Source organism: Rattus norvegicus, chromosome 1 (assembly GCF_021556685.1).
Source record: "Rattus norvegicus strain SHRSP/BbbUtx chromosome 1, alternate assembly SHRSP_T2T, whole genome shotgun sequence".
NCBI classification, from domain to species: domain Eukaryota; kingdom Metazoa; phylum Chordata; class Mammalia; order Rodentia; family Muridae; genus Rattus; species Rattus norvegicus.
Window position 1 is genome coordinate 157797721 of NC_141534.1, and position 16968 is coordinate 157814688.

Below are 16968 nucleotides of genomic sequence, written 5' to 3' on the forward strand. Positions count from 1 at the left end.
CTAGGACCTCCAGTCTCTTGAGGGTTAGGTGCATCTTCTCTGACTGAGTCCAGACCCGGCAGTCCTCTGCTATGTATGTGTTGGGGGCCTCCTATCATCTGGTGTATGCTGCCTGCTTGGTTGTCCAGTGTCTGAGAGGTTAGTGGAGACTGCTGGTCCTCCTATGAGATTGCCCTCCTCCTCCTCAGAGTCTTCCAGCTTTCCCCTAATTCAACCACAAGGGCCCATTGATTGGGTGTAAATATCTGCATCTGATTCTTTTGGCTATCGGGCAGGGGGGCAGTCAAGATAGGCCTCTTTTTGGGAGCACTCCATAGCATCAGTAATAGTGTCAGGCCTTGGGGTCTCCATTTGAGCTGGATTCTAATTTGAGCCTGTCCCTGGACCTCCTTTTCCTCAGGCTCTTGTCCATTTTTGTCCCTGCAGTTCTTTCAGACAGGAAAATTATGGGTCAGAGTTTTTGACTGTGGGATGGCAACCCCATTCCTCACTTGATGCCCTCTCTTTCTGCTGGCGGCCTAAATAAAATCCATCCTTCTAATATCTTGCCCAGTAACTTTACCTCAACAACCTCAAGATTCAACTGGTTGAAGTGTCTTCCCTTTTATGAGCTCATGGAACTATTCCATAGAGGAACCTCATTCTGACTTACCCAAGTTTCTTCTCTTTCCTAATACCTCAATTAATATCATGTCACTAAAAGGCTTGTTTGTCCTACTCAGGCTGAACTAATGACAATCTCCTTTGTCCCTTCGTATACTTAGTATACATTAACTGCCTACTCTCTTCTCACAGTATTAATACTTTACTTCAAATTAATTACTGTGAAAGGGATGGGGGGACAAACTAGAATATAAGTAAATAGAAACGATCCATCTTAGATCACCCTAACTTTATAGTGATCAATCTCTTCAAGATCCCTAGAGCTAGTGATCAGTATAAAACTCTCTGATCTTTAAGAGTGGTGACAAAGAGATGGTATGAATTTATTTTACCAACAGCTTTTGAGAAGACAAATTGCTAGGTGAAAACTATTTTAATATGTTGCTGTAATTATTAATCTTAATTGCCAACTTAACACCTTCTACAGTCACCTAGGAAGACCAACAAAGGACAGTCTAGATCAAGCTGGCCTGCTGCCGCCATGCCTGTTGGGGAGAATGCACTTGATTGTGTTAGTTGATGTGCCTATTTTAAAGAGCACCCCTCTTTAAACTGTGTCCTGTGCTTAAATGTGGAACAGTTGCTGTCCACAAGTCAGCATGCATTCCATGATTCTCTGCTCTTGCCTCTGGATGCGACCCGCTGCCTCACAATCCGACTTTAATTTTTCTGCAACGATGAACTGTAACTTGGAATTGTGAGCCTAATAAATCTGTTCTTGGTTAGGATATTTTATTACAGCCACATAAATGAAAGTAGGACAGTATCTTTTCTTAAAAATAAAATCTGGCTTCCCTAAGAGACTGCAAATTACCAATAACATTTAGATTGGCACAAATATTAAGGCCCTAGCTGTTATGGCTATTTACGCATCGACTTTTGATAGTCAGCCCAATCTTACTTGATATCGATGTTTATGCGTCAATATAAGTTAATTTTAATTATTTATTTATATTTTAATTTTATAACACGATGACATCACTCCCCCTTCCAAATCCTGCCATATACCCCTTTCTTGCTTTGACAAATAGTGGCTTCTTTTTTCATTAGTTACTGTTACATGAATATTCTGTATAATGTTACTCATACATGTGATTTCAGAACTGACATTTGGTCTCAGATTACCAGTTTGTGTGTTCTTCACTAGTGGAGACTATTTCTCCACTTTCAGAATTCCTTAGTTGCCTATAATTGTGTTTGTGTGTGTGTGTGTGTGTGTGTGTGTGTGTGTGTGTAGGACATGATCTATAAGCTTTGTTTTCTCCAAAAATCCTATTTTATTTTCTGGAGAATATTGTTTTAAGAACAGAAACAATTTACACTAGGAGTTTAATGAACCTTTCTTGTATTTTCCACATTATGCTGCCTTTTTCCTACTATCAATAAAATTCCTCTTAATTAATAAATACTAAAAAGTCACATGTGTTCTATTTTAATCACTAACTCACTTGAATGATTGATTACATAAATAATCCTTGAGCATCAACTATATGTATATAGGAATATATATTTGTATATTATATATATTTAATTATATATATATATATATATATGAAAAGAGACTTAAAGCACACAATTAGCAAAAATAGATGTAATTCACTAGGTTACAGCATATGGAAACATGAAGAATGCAGGGTTTTGAACACTGAACATAGCTTTGTACCTTAGACTTACTCCTGATCCTGAACCTGCCTCAAGTTTTTCTAATTGTCTATTTCCCTCTTGGAAAAATGACTTAGTGAGGGTAGAGTCAGGTTCTTGTCTGTCTTGTTTGGTAGTAATCCATAATACCTTCTTCAGAGCCTCATGCCATAACTTTACTCTAATGTTATATAGGAAAATATATAATCCATAGCACTTTGGTGGTAAGATGATGTTTGAGTGGAATGTAAGCAAAATCCTCAAAAATATATTATTTAAATAAATTCTTAAAGATGCAATAGAACTTTGTGTGAAACTTATTTGGAATGGTAATACCAATCATCATAATAGTCATAATACAATAAAACTAGTGAGCATACTCAGTATGTGATAAGCAGTATTTTAGGGCACTTTGTATTTTAGATAATTTAGCTGCTTAAATATTTTATAGAAGCATTTTTAACTCTTATCTTTATTACTCATTCTTTTTTAAAAGATTTATTTACTTGTTATATATAGCTGACTTCAGACACACCAGAATACGACATCAGATCTCATTAGAGATGATCATGAGCCACTATGTGGTTGCTGGGATTTGAACTCAGGACTTCTGGAAAAGCCGTCAGTGCTCTTAACCGCTGAGCCATCTCTCCAGCCCTAATTATTCTTATTTAATAATTTCCAATTAATTTATTTATTTTGCATTTTTATATCACCTTCCCCTTCTTCCTTTCCTCCCAGTCCTTCTCTTTCCCTTTCCCTCCTCCCATTTCCCTTCCTCCCTTTCTCCTTGGAAAAGGGGAGGCCTTCTGTCAATGTCAACCCACCTTGGCCTATCAATTTGCAGTAGGACTAGGTGCATCGTTTCCTAGTGAAGCCAGACAAGGCATTCCAGTGAGGAGAATGGGATCAAAGGCAGGTAAGAGTCAGAGAACAGCCCTGCTCCTGCTCTGAGGAGTCGCACATGAAGACCAAGCTGCACAACTGTTTCATATGTGCAGAGGGCTTAGGTCAGTCTTCTGCAAGCTCTCTCGTTTGCGGTTCAGTCTCTGTGGGTCTGCATGAGCCCAAATTAGTTAGATTTTGTAGGTTTATAGCTATTATTTTGCACATGAGGAAATTAAAATAATAACTACATTTATCCACAGTTCCTGGACTGTGATTAGTGCGACAGACACTGATCTGTAATCTCAGATCCCAGTATCTTTCTTCTTTAGTTGGTGGCATGAGAAACAATAGCAGTGTTAATCTTCCACTTAAGTTTGAGGTAGACACCGAATAGAGCCTAGTATTGTCAGGGTAGAAAGTAATCAGTGTCATATCTCTATCTACATCTATCTATCTATCTATCTATCTATCTATCTATCTATCTATCTATCTATCTATATCTCTATTCTAAAGTTTAGCTACAAATTGAATCACCAAAAAAAAAAAAAAAACAAAAATAAAAACAAACAAACAAAAAAACCCCACTTTACTTGTGCTTATAAAGATTCCAGGAGACTGCCCTAAGTGGGCATTTAGGAGTAAAACAAAACATTTAAGTGCCTCATTATCTATAAAATGAAATACTTTTGTATACTATGTTAGTTTTTTTTTACTGCTTTATATGTAATGACTACTTCTATCTTTAGTTTTTATCTCTTATGTGAGATATGAGAAAAGATTCTAGGTACATTATTCAAGTAATCCATTCTTCAATCAGATTCATATTGTCTTATCAATATGCATTTTCAGCTTTAAAAGATCTTCCCTTGGGGGCAGGGGAGATAGTTCAGCGAGCATCATGTTTGGCGCACAGTGATAAGAAGCTTAGTTCGCATCCTCAGCACCCAGTGTCTATATCACTTGACAGTCCCACCAGTATTATATGAGAGTTGATCATTAGTATTTGGAATTATCAGGTTCTTTAATTTTAGCCATTTTCATGGGTGTCCAAAGCAACTTCACTGTAGCTCAATTTCCATTTCCTTCCTGATTAATCTGATGCTTTTGATCTTTATATCTCTTGACATTTTAATCATGCAAATACACAACGTATTATAGGAGATGTGTCTATATTGGGGATCAGGGATGTAAGATCCATGAGCAAACATTTGGAGTTAATGACATGTCCCAAGTCTTGTTTATGGTAATGGTTGCCTGAATACGTGAGTATTGAAATATCAAGCTTTGCATTTTATGTGTTTATCATGTGTTGTATACTATATTCCATTATATCTTCTTTAAATATACTCATTATATATGTGCTTTAGCTATTCAAAATAAAATTATCTAAAATGCAAAGGCATAGTCTGACATTCACTTTCTTCTTAGACTCTGCTCACTTAAGATTTACCCTTGTTTCCTGTATCCCAGCTATTCTGAGCTGACCACAGTCCATGCTATATTTCTGATCTCCTGACCATCAAATATCTTTGTTCTGCCTTTATTCAAACTGCCTTACCATCCTTAATTTCCCCAAGTCATGTCCACTCATTCTTCACTTTAGTTCTCTGCTTGGTTATTATTACTTAAGAGCCAGGCAACTCTCCTTTAGGCTTTCATGCCAATCTGCTCTTTCCACTGATCTGATCTGTCATCTCCACAAGGCCAAGCCTGTATCAATAATAAACACCCTTACCACTGCGTACCAGTGTTAGTACAGCAAGTAGAAGATAGCAGATAGCAGTTAAAAAAATATATGTTGAAGGGTTGGGGAGATGATTCAGTCAGTTATGTGCTTGCTCTGTAAGAATGAGGATATAAGTTCAGATTCCCATATCCATGTAAAACCCTGGACATATCAATGTATACCATTAATTCAAGCAGTAAAGACAGGAATATCCCAGAGCCTTGTCTTGCTAGCCTTGGAGAGTTGACGACCTCCAGACTCATCAAAAACTTGTTCTCAAAACTAAAGTGTAGAAAGATAGAAGAAGACACCTTATGTTAACCTCTGACCTATGCACAAGCATGTATAGGTACACGTAACTGTATATACCTATATATCACACGCATACTCATGATAGTTTGAATGAATAAGTGAGTAAAAAGTAATTGCATATCAAAAGCAGGAGCTAATGTGTTGACTTTTTGAACCAACCAAAGGCTGTTCAATAGTCAAATGCCGACAAGTTTAGCAAACATAACTGGATCTTCTAACACATTATACTTGACATTGACTATCATAATAAAAGAATAATTTAGCATTCTTGTTACATGAGTGAGTCACATACTATACAGAAGGATAAGTATTTTCTTCTTTTTTTTCACAATGGTCTTATTTTAAGTAAACAGGGAATGGAAACCTGGTAAGACTACACTTTAAAATTTAGAAACATTTTAGATTTTAGCCATCATTTGTACATCATATTAAAGGAGATAATTGTGTCATATCTTAAATCTGTAGTATGAGATTATAAGAGAGATTTGATGTCTTTATAGCTTCAAGGGAGCAATTTGTTTCGTTGAATAATCATTCCATTTAACTTGGACATGATTAGTCAAGGGCTCCTGTTTACAACGTGACAGAATGGCACTCCTCTGGATAAGTAAGTCACCTCATTTAGTTCACACAGCTAGCCACGTATCTGTTGTTAGAATGAAAGACAACTGATAAGGAGAGTCTATTTGCTGCACTGGAACACTCTAAGGCAATAAGAAACCATTTAAAATGAGCCACGTTTTTGTTGCAGCCTTCCTGTGAATTACTGTTCTCAAAGTTGAACTCTGGATTTAGATTTTTTAATTCTGACAATGAAATATTCGTCTTTGTTTCACAGATGGGCAAGTACACTATAAAAATAGAACAGTTATTTCACAGGAATTTTTGCCGTATTTGGTAGATGTTCATTTGAAATTGCTGGGAATTTTTGGATAATTTTGGTGTGTAATAAATGAATGAATAAGAGAATGAGTGAGCAAATGCATGTTATTAAACTCCAATGCATGTGAGACATTTTAATAGGTACTTTCACATATGCTCTCTTTTTACAAACAATCTGCACAAAAATCCTGTTTCTTATGTGCTGCGATTCAGTGGCCTTCTCCCCTCTTTCAGAGGGTGGGGGAATTATCAATGAGACCGAGTGAACAAATTAGTTACTCGTGTAAAAATCAAGAACTGAAGTCCAAGACACAGATTTTAACACCAAAACTTGACAGAACAACTGATAACCAAGAAGACCTAAGATTTCCTTACTTTTAATTTGAATTTTACTGCTAAATAAATTCTTACAGGAGTCTCAGAGGGAAATGATTTGAAATTGCTTTTTGAAGAGCAAAAATGTAAAAGTGACAACCATAATGACTGTGGAAGTCAGCATACTGCATTGCCATATTGGAGCTGAGGACAATAACTCTTTCCTAAATCTTGCTCCTGAGATGCCAAAATTGATTATGATCTGTGTACCATCCTTTCTTCAACATGAATCTTGTACCATACAACTAGGACCTTGGGGGTAGGTTGCTAGTTTGACCACTGAACACAACTTAGACTAACCTGGGAAGTGTCTCAGTGATTGTACAGGTCGGGTTTGCTTGTGGGAATCTCTGTAGAACGGGTGTTATTTTGATTGCCTCTATTGATATGGAAAAATACTTGCCTGAAAGTTGGTGACAACTTTCCCTGGCATGGGACCCTGTCCTGTTGAAAAGGAGAAAAACTAGCTGGGCACTTGGCACATATGTATTTATTCTCTCTCTATTCTTGGATCTGATATAACTAGCCTAGAGTTTCTGCCTTGACTTCCCCACAGGGGTACTCTACTTTGGAATTATAATCCAAATAAACTTCTTCTTCCTCAAATTGCTTTTGTCAGGCATTTTTTCATAACAACAAAATTGAAACTAGAACAGGCTGGATGAGGAGACAGTGATCTACCCAAGCTTTCCTGCTGCCCAGATACTGGTAGTGGGATGGCTGCCTTGCTCCCAAATGGATTAGTTACTGTACATTCATTTATTGCCTAACTATTCCATCCTGTAGCAAGACACCTTGAGGAAAGGTTGAGCAAATATTTTACATGAAACTCAAGTCAAAGGAAACTAGTCATTAACTGTGACTGTTCCGGAGGCATCTAGACTGGGAGCCAGAGAAGTAGCAATAGACTCCTACGTTAGTGACAACACTGAGAGCTCAAAGGCGTGAAGGCATCATGGGGGACATCAGAGTTAGTGAGAGTTTTGTGAGACCTGACAAGATCTTAAGGGAGATGGCATGTCCATCCGAAGTAAGGACATAGAAGTGCTTACAAAGGTTATTAAAGGAGCCATTAGAGGCTTGGAATTATTTGGCAAGTATAATTGGTTTGTTTCTTTCTGTTAACTTATTGAAAGAAGTATCAGGAAATCAACAGGATTTGTGGAGTAGAGAGGATAAACCAGATAAGGGTGAAAGATGTTTACTAACACATTTTCTCACTTAAACCTTCAAGAGACCCTGTATTATCATTACCCTGTTATAGAACAGAAAATGGGAGTTTGAGAAATTTAACTACATTGATAATGTATGTGGAGTTACGATACAATTATTAATACTTAAGGATATATTCTCTCCTACTGATTAATTTCTAAGCAAATTTATTTAATTGATTTGTAATCTCTTTGATAGCAATGAGCTGAATAATTTTAGGAAAGTCCATGGAAAAAAGACTTTGTTTATATCACTTGCTTAACTAATTATACGAAACCATTTCTACTGAAGATTTAAATGCACTAAGTTCACTAGCAAAGAAGAGAAGGAAAAGGAATCAAAAACAGAAGCCACATGGTTATTGGCAATGACTATTGAGTCTGATTGGACCCTGAGCATGTTTTCTGAATCTCTTAGGTTTTCTGGCAAGATCAAGTATGTTCAGTGTGCTATTGTAATAGACTCTGTGATACATTTTTATGGAAATTGCAAGCAAGAAGCCCCCAGAATAACAATCTGAAAGTGAATGAAACTGTGCACAATTGTAGTTGGTGATGAGCATCAAGAAGAATCGATCACCATCAAATCCCTATTTCCATTCTCCCACTAAGCTGTACTTTGCTGTGTTATCTCCCCCAATCTGTTCTCGGTCCTCCCTGTAATGGAGTGTCATTTTACAGTCACTAGGATGAGGTTTGCTATTCTATTCTTTAGCTGACAACTGTTTAAATGGGAAGGTATCGTTATTGTTGTTGTCTGAAGTCAAGTTTAAGACTGACTTCATATCTAGGGCTTCCCCTTTTCTGCATGAGAATACCATGCCCCAAACAGAATATGCTCGTCTGTCTGTGGAATATCATGGACTACAGCAGCAAGTAAGCTGTTAAGGACATTCAACACGAGAAATGAATGTATGTGATTGAAAGTCATTAAAATATTTTGCTTAGTTGCTTCATTTAGCTGATTAGCATACCAATTTTGGTTTGGAAAGTTATTTGTTTTTTCTACAATAGAGAGTTTTCCCTTGGTAAGATTGAGGAATTGTAATGGTAAAAATAGGCTTATGACAGAATTTAGGACAGTGCTTTATTGATTTAAAGTTTGTCTAAAGAAAGAAGTCCACATTTGTAATATCAGAGTATGAGGTATAAATGTTCTTCTTAATTAATCCCAAACTACCAGTAATGGTGTCACTGAATGGGGAATTAGGAAGATACATATCAACCCTTTTGAGCAGGATCTGGCTCCAGCACACTGTTGAATTCAGAGTAGAGCATAGAGCAGGCACCATGCTACTGCCTATAAAGTCAAGGACACCGTAGAAATGTGCCTTTGCTGAAAACAAGTGACTTCAAAGAAATGGATGCTTAAGTTTTCTCTGGTTTTAAGTTTTCTGGGGCTAAAGAGATGGCTCAGAGGTTTCCGGACTTACTGCTCTTCTAGAAGATTCAATTCCCAGCACCTGCAAAGTCATTGATAACTGTCTATACCGTTTCAGGTGATCCAACATCCTTTTCTGTATTCCTTGGGTAATAGGTATGGCACACAAGTGAGATGCTGACATACATGCAACCAAACACTCATGCACACAAAATGAAAAAAAAATGTTATGGAAATGATCACAAAAAAGAAAGATAACTAAGTAATTACTCAAACCTTATCCCAAATCTCTGATTAGGATAAGTAATAAAGAGTGTTTGACCCTGCTCACACTTATTGATAATGTGATTTTTTTTTATGAACAGGCGGCAATATTGAGAAAAATGCTAGATAAATGTTTAATAAGATGCACTTGTAATCTACTTTCTATGCAAGAGGTAGCTATCAGGAAGAACTGTAAATTATATCAATTAAATGTCTAAATAAGGTTAGTTATTTTGATATTAAGATGAACATCTCACATCCTGATATTCCTTAGAAAGATTTCCTTCTAAACTTATTGCAGAACACCCCATTAAGTATATTCCTAAATTAGTAGTCTTCAGTTCAATAATATAGCGTGCACCTATCTTAACGTGGCATTGCCTCATTTTGTAGCGACAGTGGTTACTGACTGTAACTAGGCACTGCATTGTCATGGACACAGGCCCCCACATTCTCTCATGCCTTCGATTTACTCCAGATCTATTATTGAAAGGCAAGATTATCAAGTGTCTCTAAATATATGACATATAAACAGAAATACATGTGTGTGTTTATCGAGCGAAATGTGTAGTTAAATGATTTTTTTCTCAATGCAAGCATAAAAGGGGAGAGAAGTGAAATTCATAGTTTGCTTTATATCTTGTCATCTGCCTTTATCAATCTGAAGCAGTACAAAGTTCAAAACGGGAAGTAGCTTGACTGCAACAGCCCTTCATGCTGCCCTAGAATAGGAGGTCAGGCTTAACTTGGCAAATTCATCAGGGAAGGACTGTGTTGGATATTATTGGATCCTCACAATATAGAGCATACAATACTTTTGGGGTGTTTGAAATCCAAATTATAGGCTAATGAATAAGAGGAATATTGTACAACATTTTTAGAATCCATTATCTCTTGGAAAATGCAGCCACAACTGCAGACACTCTGGAGGTGGAAGTGCTCATACACTCACCCAGTTTACAGTGACACAGAAAGAAATGCTAAGGCATATACCTCATTGGTTAACGTAGCCTTAAGACTTCAGAAAATGTCTCATACCAGTGTTTTCTTAAAATATGACTTAGTATACCTAACAGTGACATACACACACTTCTCTGTAGCTCCACTCCCCATACCCATGAATACCAAAGCCTAAGCTATGGCTGCCCTCTTCAGTTAGAACCAGGTTTAACTCCTGGCACATCCCCTGCGGACTTTTCTTTATAGTTGATTCCATACTGACTTCTTTGTAACAGTGTCTCCAGTTCTTAGACAGAACCCTGATTCTCCTTATTGGGACTAGAGGGTGATTACCAGTGAGCTTTTCTTGACATCTTTCTTGCCTAAGGAATGAGAGTGCCATACTGAGCAGGAATAATGTTTTTTTGGTTGCTGTTGTTAATATCCTAAGAATTCTATGGAGTTTAGTGTACACTAACTTCAGAGTGGAGCATGTTTTATTTTAAATAAGGAACGGTAAACGAGCGAATATAAGATATTACATCTGGCCTAGTAACTTCTTGGTTTTTTTATTTTTCTTTTCTTTTGTTTTTTCTGGAACCTTGTATATCTGCAAATCTAGAGATGTTCCTGAGGTCATCAGCAAAGCTGTTTTTTAAACTATCAGTTATGAGTTATCTGTGAACCTACTTTTCATGCCTTACTGAGATTCCATGGCGTGAGCAAGTGATAGACCAATCTCTAAGGCCCAACAGAAGGTTTGCAAACAGAGAGCAGGGACACTGGCCTGCTCTGAGTCTTTGCCCAGGAGTAAAAGGCCAGCTGCTCATTTCGTTCCCCAGCTCTCTCTAGGTGTTATGGTGCATATCAGACAAAGAAGGCACTCAGACCATTTAAGTGATTCAGAGACAGCCACACACAGCCTCGGAGCCTTCTTACTCCAAACCGGATGTCTCTTTGCTCTTTCCATCCACCATCTGTGAGGAATGGCGGCCAGGTGGCACTCAGAGTGCTAAGTTTACCAGCTCCCTGGCCCTTACACTTTTTCTCACTTTCTAAAAACCGTCACTAAGCTGTTTCGCAGCTGTGTAAGCTGCTTGCTAACTTAAATAAAAATCTTTTTGCGTTTCTTACAGACTCGGTTATAAAAACAAAAGCAAGACAGTCAAAACAGAAAGCATATACTGATCTTATCAGTCATACTTCTAGAACAGTATAGATACTTCTGTGGCTTCTGGGAGCCTCTAAAGCACCTCCTAGGTCAAGAGGGCAGGAAGAGAGGAGGAGCAGAATGTCCTTCCCTTTTGAATTTGAAAAAAAAAAAGTCATTAGCAGATAAAGGCTGGTTTTGAGACCCCCTTTTACATCCTATAGAGCAAGTAGACTCGCTGACCCGGAAAGCATTAATCTTTGGGAGCCTAATACTACATCAAATCTCTTTGTTGGCTACTTTCCCCTCCCCCTTCTAGGTCTTCTATGGGGGTTGGGAAGACAGTCGTCCCTCCACTATTGGGCGCTGTCCGCCTCTTGCCAGGAACTCAGCAGCTGAGAATGTCCACGCTGAGGCAGCAGTAGTAACAGGGTGCTGTATGTTCTCGGGGTCACGTCGCTTGGGAATGGCCCACCCGCCTAAGGCAGGGACTTCTTGGTGGCACCCGGAGCGCCACCAGGCTGGCGAGTGGCGTGCACCGCTCTCTCCCTTACCCCGCCCCTCCCTCCCACTCCTCTGGGCCAGCGCTCCCCACGGTGACTCTGAATTGCAGCAGCAAGCCACTGGCTTCTTACCAAATTGGGAACTGCATTGTGGCTTTTTTCTTTCTTTCTTTCTTCTTTTTTAAAATTTCCTTCAGAGGGAATAATCTCATCCCCCTTCAGCTGGTTGACGATCTAGTGTGACTGGGGCGAGTAGGCGGGCACATCCTTTTACATGCTAATATTGCCCCACCTCCTTTGAACCCTCCTCAAACGCGCCCTGCTTCCTTTTATTTTGATTGATTTATTTATAATTATTTTTATTTTACCTCCTTCAATTTCCGTATAGTGGGGAACCCTTCTTCGCTCTCTGTCCCTTCCCCCACCCCTCGTTCTCTTGGGAAGACAGACCCCGAGACGCACTGTACTTGCCGGCAGCAGTGCTTGCACCTAGGCTCGGGGATGGCTGCACCAGGCGCAGGGGGCAGCGATCACAGCTGCCGCTCGGTCTAGGCTGTCTAGGCAGGCTGTCGCTCCGAGCACTGGGTGAGCACCGAGTTCGGTTCCCCCAGCAAGCTGCCACTGCCGCAGCCCAAAAGGAATGTCCCCTGTTCTTAAGGACCCTGACTGTTTTACACCAATGATTTGCCACTGCAAAGTTGCTTGCACCAACAACACTTTGTCGTTGATGTTTGGATGCAAGGTAGGACAAGGGATTCATGTCTTATTGTAATGCATGCTGGCCTCCCTGGGGAGAGCAAACAATTTCTTTTGTTGTTTGTTTATGTGTCTGCCTGTTGGGAGACTACAGACGCTGTGTGATTGCTCTGTCCACTCGCAGAGCCGGCTGGGGTTTGGAGCCAGGAGAGCTTAATGCTTTTTCCAGTGGCCGGTGTTGGCATGATAGCTAGGTGGTGACAGGACCCTGTACGGAGCGCACGGAAGCTACAAGCGCTCTTGAAAAGAGGGCGCCTTAGATGTCTCTGTGCTTGAGATTTCTTTTTGCATTTAGCTAGTGATTAGCTGCCGGCGCTGGTTTGGATGCTCCGGAAAGCATCAGACTGATTCTCACCCGCTGAAGCAGGGCCCTGGGGTAATGTACCTGGGGCCATAGAAGTTCTCCAGATAAAACTAAGAGGCTTGGTTTGTAATGAGCTTTTCCAAAGGAGAGGGAGGGGCTTATGGCTACTTTAGACAATAAGTCTAGAGATATATTTCTGTAGTCCTCAGGCATACACAGTCCATTTAACAAGAGATGGCACAGCACAGTTCTTCATGAAGTTTGCAGCAAATGACTGCCCTATCCCAGAGTTGTGTACGGTTGCTCAGTGTCTGAAGGAAATGAAGTTTGAAGGGTTTTGAAGCAGGTTACCATCCAGGGCTCCCTATCTGAAAGAATTTAGTAGAGCTTTTTTGTCGGCTGTGGTGGGTGCCACCAGAACTTGCTGTTGGCAACGTTATTGTCTATGAGTGGACTCAGTACCTGTTCTTTGGTCCCCAGGACTATGAGTTTTTACTTACAGTGACAACTTGGTGGGTTAATTCAGCTGTTTTTAGAAACCACTTCTTACGGTTGCTTTGATGACTATCACAAAAAGTGTATATGGGAGTGGGGATACTTTATCTGAAGTAAGAAAAAGTGCACACCTATAAATGAACACGAACCACGTGACCCCTTCTGTTCTGAACGACACAAACAGAGACTGAATGGGACTGTTGTAGTAAAGGCAGTAAAGTTACTGAAACACTTCCGTTCATGGGTAATGCTCACAGGAGGCTTGGTAGAAAATCGAGAGTTAGCTGCCTTACACTGGCTAGAAACTCTAGTCTTCTCTTGGACCTTCCTGTTTTCTTGTATAAAATGAGAAATGTAGGTAAATTTCTGAGACCCAGCTCCCTCCAACACACATACACACACTCCAACGTTCTCAAATATCACCTTGTGTAAAAGTCTTTAAGAGAGAAACAAATGACATTTATTATTGTGGCTGTGAGTGTATATAACAAGTTGAGAATCAGCTTTGAAAACCATAACTTATAATAAATGGGGATGTGGATCTTTTTTTTGAAAAGCCTTAGATAAGTCTTATACCATTGAAGGCTTGTGTGCTCACCCCTGGAAGAATGCATGAGAGAATTGCATCCTATAACTAGTTTGCCCTTCCTCCACACAATTTACCACCCCTCTGTGTGTTCTTAGACATTCTCACTAACTTTACACAGATACCCACTGGGTATCATTTAACACCCACTGTAACAAACTTACAAGAATTGCTCTGCAGTGCTAAGTGTTTATTAATAAGGGAAGCTGAATTTCGTGTTGAGGGACATTAAGCATGTGCTACAATAATCAAGGATGATGACCTATCGATATGAGGATTTTTGACTCTACATCCTAGCACCCTAGTTCATGCTTGAAGAAGTTTCCTTCATGTTGTTATGTTTTCCCTGGTTTTTACACCGAATTGGAAGAAATCGGTTGACTTAAAGAGGCTGGGACACTACATTAATTTAACTGCTGGTTCTACTTCTTTCCGTGTTCAGGTATAACAAGTTCACGTTGACAATGAATAATGTCAACAGAATGAAACATCCAAATCAAGTTGACTCGGTCTTCTGAAAAGTAAATTTATTCCATGAAAATGAACTATGTTTTTAGAGAGTCTATCCCATTCGACATTGTCAATCAGTCAAATATGATAATTCACAAAAGTTATATATTATAGTATTACAATAATATGTCCTAATCACACTTCTCAGTTGATTATAGACTGGTTAATGTAAGACTTCAACCTTGGAGTCTAAAATACAAAAATACCACACCACTAGTACTTTATAAACTTGATTTCCTCAATGAAGTTTTCAAACTCATCTAACAGGTAGTAATACAATACACTGTGACAAACTTCCTATTGAACAATGGGGTTTCAAAAGTAGATTTCACTGGCAAAATATGTATCCTATCTCAAGTCTCAGTTTTCTCAGACAAAATGGCAACAGGGATAAGCACAGGATCATGTATTACTATGCCATTGGTGCAAAAGGAAGTTTAAAGGAGGTGCACAGAGTCCTTAATATGTACCTGTTAACCAGGACACGGTGGTTTCAAGTGGCTTTGGCTTCACCAAGAGCAATGCTCAGAGCTTCTTCTGAAAGAGAAAACACTCCCTGTGCACTTCTTTTCATCTTTATTGGCTAGGAGCTGTAATATTATGTTTCTCCCAGTTGCAGTATGCTGGGCTAACTGCTTATAGGTGGAAGGTACTTATGTATTGATAGAACATTCACAAAATGAGGTAAATAAAAATTAATAACACTCAGATACCATTATTTCATTCAATTATCAAAAACTCAGCATACAACAAATTCCTACTCTCGTCCTCTATGGTTTTAAAATTAAATATCATAGCACGTGACTATCTTACTAACAATATTGATTTAAGGAAAATACATAAGGACTAATCCAGTTGGATTTTTAAGCAGTTGAAGTTAAGTGTAAGTAATGTTGAAATAAAACTCAGAGAGACATATGCGAATTAGGAACTTCTGGAAACTTGTATTCATCTCATATTATACAGGATGTGCAAAAATAAGATTAAGATGTGCATTGATTTTCTTTCCTAGAAGATACTTAACATGTTAAAGCCAAAACCCCTGTTTGTTTAGACCAGATTGTCAGCTTAAGAATCATAAGCAAACTGTTAGTAATATCTTACTAACATGTAATGGTTTGAAGGATGCTGACTCATTTGATCATCAAAATAGACATTTCCCTACATGTTTTACTTTTCTCATCTTTCCCCAGGGCCTGCCTTTCTACATGCTGCCTATCCTTTGGTTTGGTTAACTATAACTTATTACTTTATTAGGCTCTGTTTCAGCTACTGAAATAGATGCTGCACATTAAAATACAAGAATGACACTATAAAAGGAATCTCGAGGCTCCTGAGAGAAGTGATTTCAATCCCTTACCTAAATTCTGGAATACCCACCCACAGTCGCTTGACTATAGAGTCTCATGAAAAGAACTAGAATTGTCTTGCCCTATGTGTGCTTTCCATTAGACCGAGTCTCTGTTTTCCAATCCATTGCTGACCCCATACAATAGTGTTTATGGGAATGACTTCCATGAAAAGGGGGGTTTCTAGAAGGTCCAATTTTTTTTTTGCTCATGTGTCATCAGCAAATAGGCTTCCACTTCATTTTCAGTTGACTCGCATTTCTATCTGCAGAAACCCAAAGGATGAATGCAGTCCTGAGGACCAGCTTGTATCACTTCCTCTCCTTTATTTTGTCTGTATCTGTATTAAGGAATGTTAAGTACCCTTGACCCTCTCCTTTCCTTCTCTCCTTTCTCATCTCTGCCATTTCAAAAGCAGAGTCACACAGTAAACACAGAATATTTGATCCACCGTTCTCAGATTATTCTTAAAATATCTGCTTCCTGTTTACTGTGCTTTATGAAGTTAAAAAAGATGTAATCGAAATATGACTCATGTTAAAAATAGTTGACAGATTTGAATGGACATCTTTGAAATTTTTCCAAAGATGATATATTGAAAAGTCTTCAACATAATTTCCCATTAGGAAAGTGCATATCAAAGCTAGAGTAGAATAGCACCTGGTATCACCTAGGACAGTTACTATTAGAAAAACAAGAGATAATAAATATTAGTGAAAGAGTACAGAAAGGGGCTTCCTTGGTGGTAGGAATGTAAGTTTGTATAGACATTTTGGAAAATTCTTAAGATACTAAAAATTAAACTACCATTTGACCTAGCAATCTCTCTCTCTCTCTCTCTCTCTCTCTCTCTCTCTCTCTCTCTCTCTCTCTCTCTCCCCTCTCTCTCTCCCTCTTTATATACAGATACAGATACATGTACAAATATTATATATATTCCAAAAATGAAGTCAGAATCTCTCAGAATACCCCAATTCTCATGTTCATTATGCACTATTCACAAGATCTAAGATACAACCACGAAATAAATCAA

General features: G+C 38.7%; 1 protein-coding gene across 12 annotated transcripts in view; it reads left to right on the plus strand.

The window, feature by feature from the left end:
• The window catches only part of Dlg2 (discs large MAGUK scaffold protein 2), a 2073609-nt gene that overhangs the window by 832925 nt on the left and 1223716 nt on the right, over positions 1-16968 (plus strand). Inside the window, exon 1 of one of the 12 annotated variants that reach the window (XM_087586786.1) lies at positions 11856-12677. Within the exon in view, the coding sequence (XP_087442912.1) occupies positions 12576-12677 (102 nt within the window). The 5' untranslated portion in view covers positions 11856-12575. 12 annotated transcript variants of the gene reach the window in all.